This window comes from Mytilus trossulus, chromosome 4, assembly GCF_036588685.1.
Source record: "Mytilus trossulus isolate FHL-02 chromosome 4, PNRI_Mtr1.1.1.hap1, whole genome shotgun sequence".
In the NCBI taxonomy this organism is placed as follows: Eukaryota; Metazoa; Mollusca; class Bivalvia; order Mytilida; family Mytilidae; genus Mytilus; species Mytilus trossulus.
Window position 1 is genome coordinate 54,134,741 of NC_086376.1, and position 5,657 is coordinate 54,140,397.

The 5,657-nt window shown below is 28.9% G+C and overlaps 1 protein-coding gene across 1 annotated transcript; it reads left to right on the plus strand.

Moving 5' to 3' along the window:
- Positions 1–351: 351 nt before the first annotated feature.
- On the plus strand, positions 352–5,249 carry LOC134714000 (uncharacterized). The gene is made up of 3 exons (XM_063575255.1): positions 352–370; positions 2,119–2,226; positions 4,819–5,249. The coding sequence occupies exons 2-3, from the start codon at positions 2,137–2,139 to the stop codon at positions 5,146–5,148; spliced, it is 420 nt and encodes a 139-aa protein (XP_063431325.1). The 5' UTR covers positions 352–370; positions 2,119–2,136; the 3' UTR covers positions 5,149–5,249.
- The last annotated feature ends 408 nt before the right edge of the window (positions 5,250–5,657 follow it).

The following is a 5,657-nucleotide window of genomic DNA, read 5'->3' on the forward strand; positions in this document are numbered from 1 at the left end:
ACATGAAAGTTTAAATACATATCGCATATCTGTGTCAATCGAACTCAGGACATGTCATTATCTGAGACTAAATATTCGAACAGTGGTTTAAAACTATCTAGCTGTATTTTACTTTCATTCAATATCGATCTTTAAACATTTTGATATATTGATAAACAAACGTTGCAGTCTTTCAAGGAGGTAAGTAAGGTTTTGAACACAACATATAGTCTGTGATTTTTTCATGTGCCTACTATATTCTACTCACAAACAATTTGTGACTATATCGGTTAAACAGTCTTTCAGTTCAGTAGTATATCGAAATTTGTATATGTATGAAATGTATATTTTATATAAATAGGAAAGAATTATATCAACATTTTATCAAGAGGTAAGATAGCGTGAATGCTTAACGTTATTTGTTCACTGCTTTTAAGTAGCTAACTGACTTAATCGTCATTCAGTTTCATCGGTTGATGATGTCGTTCATGTCATATATATTGGGTTACATCGGAGATGTTAAACAATTTTTTTTTCTTTACATTAATGTCTCTACCCTTATCCAGTTTTATAATTTGATCCAGAAATCCAATTATTCCCTAATTTAGTATCAAAAGTTGTAAAACTGAAAGGCCAATGAAAATAAGGCTTTTGAAGGTCAAGACAATTAAGCGAAATTTCGTTTGTGATTAACGAATTGAAGTCCTAACCTATTTTGATTGGACTGTTTCTTAATCTTTTTCAATCTGTGGTGTATGTCTTTGATTAACAATATTTATAACCAATCTAATATCTTGTCTGAACGGAAGAAGGGGTCTTTAAATCAGACTCTAAAATACTAATTCTTGATTTTAATCTCGTTTGCTATGATAAATACTGAAAACTAGTATATCTAACAATCAAATATTGAGTTTGATATATACCTCTTAACAGTATATCAATATAAATAAAACTCAAGTGCAATGAATTAAAACTTAACTTAATACTAACTGTAGAAACTAAACAATCTGGACTTGATCTTATTTTAGTCCTCTAATTATTGTTATTATGATTACGATGTATTATGATTATAGAAACAATCTGTGAATCTGACTATGTGATTCTCTACACTGACATTCCTTATCTGAATAATGTCAATCAACATCGTTCTCTCTCAATCATGAAAGCACAATTATTAAAGAGGCTTTAAAAATGACTAAACGTTTAAAAGATGACGGAGAAGCTTCCTGGTATACATACGCTAAAAATAAAACAGGTGCTTAAGAAGGAGATACTGCATTGCCTGAAACTGTAAAAAATTATAAGGATCTGATACAACTTAGAAATAACTGAAAAGTATTATAAAAATTATAGTAGTTATTATCTAAAAAACTGACTACTATAAAGCGTGAAAGCGTGGTATATATTATTTATAAAACAAAAATAAAATAAAAAGGCTGAAGTATTTTTTTATTTGATCATGCTATTCGAAAGAACCGATTAGTTATTTCAACATACCCAATCCTGAAAATTATGTTAACGTTGTTGTATCAATTAAATGTTAAATAAAAACATTCATAACATCTATCTGAAGTCTACTGAAAAACTTGACAATGACAAAAACATATTAATAAAGACACTGAATTCATCTGCATCTTACCAATAATTAGACCTGTTTTGTCCTTCATAGAACAATCATAAGAACTGTTGCAATGAAGTTCTATTGAAATATATATTTTTCTAGTTTACTATAAGGCTTATTTTGTACTGTGTATGGCCATCTTTTGATGTGCAATAAATTGTATGTATGTATTCTAAGTGTATGCTATGCGAGGATCTTTGTCTTCATAAATAAAGATGTGTAATCAGGTGCGCATGAGCCGATTTCGATTGTGGAGCTATTACGTCAACCATGTTCAAAAGTTCGGCTCAATTTTTTTTTTGTCAAATACCCTTTTTTTCTAAAACAAAAATATGTTTCAAACTGACAGCTGCGATTGACTAACTTCTAGACAATAATGCAAAAAACTATCTTTCCGAAATTAACCACAACCACAACCACCATCTTTTTAGTCTACTCATTTTCCTCTTTGTATAATCCTCCTGTCCTACATATTGAACTTTTACAATTTTTACTGATATTGTATTAATGCATTTTAGAGACAGTCAAGAATAATAATGAATAGTCAACGTATTTTATCAGCCGTTGCTCCTGACTGCATGAATTATATAAGCACAGAACAACTAGAGAATGCTTTATGGACAGAGGTATGGAGCTAAGCAATAACATTTTTTTATTCATGTGACGCACAGTTCGTAAATCTTTTACTGTGGATTCATTTATTATCGTGGGTACCAATTTTCGTGGTTTGAGGAAAATTGACATATTTGTGGATATTTGATTTCGTGGTTTTGGCAAAGTCTACACTCATTCCTTTAAAAAATTTGTTTTTCGTTGAACATTTGAATTCGTGGTTTTCCTGTACCCACGAAATCCACGAAAATTAGTATCTAACGAATATTAATGAATCCACAGTATACTGTTTCTGTGAACTCGTGAATTAATTTTATATGTAAGTTGTTATTCTGTGGTAAACATTCCGAAATGTACTTTTATATAATTCAGCTATGAATTTCTCCTTCCTGAGTGTTTTTGGATTTACTTGTAATGTATTGTATTCCTGTCATGTAATGTTGTAATTTTAGCGGTATTTTCAGCTTTGCCAGTTTTTTTCTTACAATGTCTTGTACCATGTCAGAAATATGGTAGTTGTTATCAAGTAGTTCGTTTCTATGTATGTTTGATTGGCAGTTTTTTGTTGTTGTACTTCAGTGTTAAACTAAAGACACACAATAACTATACCATTAACAAAAATTAATAAATATCTCAGTATGATATTTAACCATGAATGATGTATGTTAGTAAGGTCCAATGGATACATCAAATAAAGGCGGACGTTTTCCTTAAAATTAAAAAATATTAAAGTTATATACTTGTAATTTGCTCTTTGGTGTCTTTAATATAAAAATATATAATTACTGTGTCTCCTACACTAACTGAAAAGGAGATACAGTATTTACATCCATTTGTTATGTGGGTACAGGTTTATTTTGAATGTATATAAGTCATCAATTAATATCCCCAGCAAAAACTCACTGGTAAAACAAATCCATTGAGCGAGAACCAACTAGTAAAGTTCAGTACCCAAAAATTGCTTCTTCACAGATAACCATGAATATTTTTTTTCTATTTTTCAGTCTTTTTCATAAAATAATTTCTACTCCTTTCAATATAAAGGTAATTTTAAATGATATTGGTTTTTTTTTTTCACCAACAGTTTATTGAGTATTCAAATCGTTTGTTACAGAATATTACATAGAAAATTCTTGGTTTTTTTTCAAATAAGGTTGGTATCTTTTTTCAAAAATCATTTTTCTTTTCAAGATAAAAATCCCACAATCTCTTAAATAGAAGTAACAATATTTTTATTACAGCCTAAAAACCAAAAGTAAACATCAAAGGTTTGTGGTGTATTTTCTCTACGTCCGACTTTCAAAGGAAGGCCTTAACTTTTAATTTCATTTGGAGTACGTCCTTTATGAAAATGTACTAAAGCGTCCTAAATGAAAATGTACTAAAGAGTCATATATGCAAATGTAATAAAGCGTCCTATATGAAAATGCAGAACAGTAATTTCAATGATTTTTTTAATAATTTTTTTTACGATAAAATACCAGTCCTATTCAAGATATAATGATCAGAACATTATCACAACAACATGGATTTAAAAATTTAGGTCTTATTCGATGTGGTTTTATAGGCTTTAATCTATCTAGACGTTAGAACATACTTATCCGTTCTTATACTCGGGTTTTAAATATTCATAAAAACATGACGAATTATTGCCCAACCTTTTTAAAGTTTCGCTTTGAAATTCTTACAAGTTTTGTTATCCCATGACTTTGTTTAGCCTACGAACTGGTCTGAGATTTATTCCTTGTTAAATAATGTACGGTAATGTAGTTGTTAATACCAATGTCCTTTGGTCTTTAATAGATTTTGAAATACTTATTATTTTGAAAATGATTACGCATTTCAGGTCCTTAATTACTTTTCTAAAGGAATTGTTAGTAAATACAAGAAAACGCATGTCAATTCTGATATTTAAAATCATGAAAGGAAATACTTAGGACATCATGCAAAATAGCATTCTTTTCAATAGATTAAGTTGTTCCTTCTCTATAATTTTTTCTAAAACTTGTCTTTCCATTTGTATTCATCATAGAATATTGTCTTTCTATCCATTACTCATTAAAAACCTGGTTACCCATCGTCTTTTCCTGTAAATCTTAATGAAATAGAATGTCATAGTTATTTTTGAAAGACCAAGCGTCACAAATAGTGACGTATCTAAAACATTATTTATATTATACTCTATTCATGCTAAACCACAAAATATTATACATAAATAATAACAAAAAAGGTTTTTTCCCGGATGGTTACATATAACTATTTAATATTTCCATTTTTTGTAACTATTTTGATCTGAGTGTCTGTAATGAGTCTTATGTAGGCTAAACGTGCGTCTGGCGTATTAAGTAATAAGCCTAGTATCTTTGATTACATCTTTTTTTTTTTAATTACTACATACTAGAACACCAAATTCGAAAGAAAAGTACAACCCGTTTTCGAAAATACTATTGACCTTACTCACAAAAGAAGAAAATGTGAATCGATCAATCAGATATAAATATAAAAGCAATGAAAAAATAATTCAAAAATCATCAAGACTTTATATTCTAAGGTTCTTTATGTACATCTAGCATATTTGCCTTTAAATCTATTTTCTTAATTTTTAGACTGGAGCGTTGTTGCGTGAGCAGTTTATTATTTTTAAAGAGATTATTGCAGTTCTAACAACAATGGAGGATGAAGAATACAGTAATGAGAACACACATGAGTTATATCATGATTTAAGAACATTGCGATCCGATTCACAGCAATTATTATGCGAAATTTACATAGCAATTGACCTATCAGGAAGTCCAGTTCCTGATCGTGAACTTTCTGCTTCTATACCCCTGTGTATTGCTACAGGACGTTTAGATAGATACGAAAGGGACTATTTCCTTATCAATAGAATTAAGAGTATATCAAAGTTGTTGCAGAACCAATATATTGAACTATAATTTATCAAATTGCTTCAAAGTATCAATGTCTGCATTCTTACCTTTAAAAAAAGTAATGGGGGAAATTTCGATTTTTTAAAGGATTTATCAAAGGAGTGGGGTTTTTTTGGGATCTAATATAATGTGAAAAAAAAAATCATAATATAATATATAATAAACTTTTGAAATCAAATTTGCATGTAGGTATATTATTATAAATATATTATATATATGTATATAATAATATACCTACATGCAAATTTGATTTCAAAAGTTTACGTTTAGGTGGATACAAAAAAGGAACTATTTCCTAATCAATACAACTAAACGTATATCAAAATAAGTTTTTATAGAACCAACAAATTAAACTATTGTTTAACCCATTGATTCAAAAAGTTGCAATGTCGCCATTTTTGTCTGCCACTCTTGCGTTTATATAATGGTTTTACAAGAGAAATTTGGAAATTTAGAAGTTTTATTAAAGAAGTTGGTTTAAGAGAGAAAGAGTGGGGATAAAATAAAAATATTTC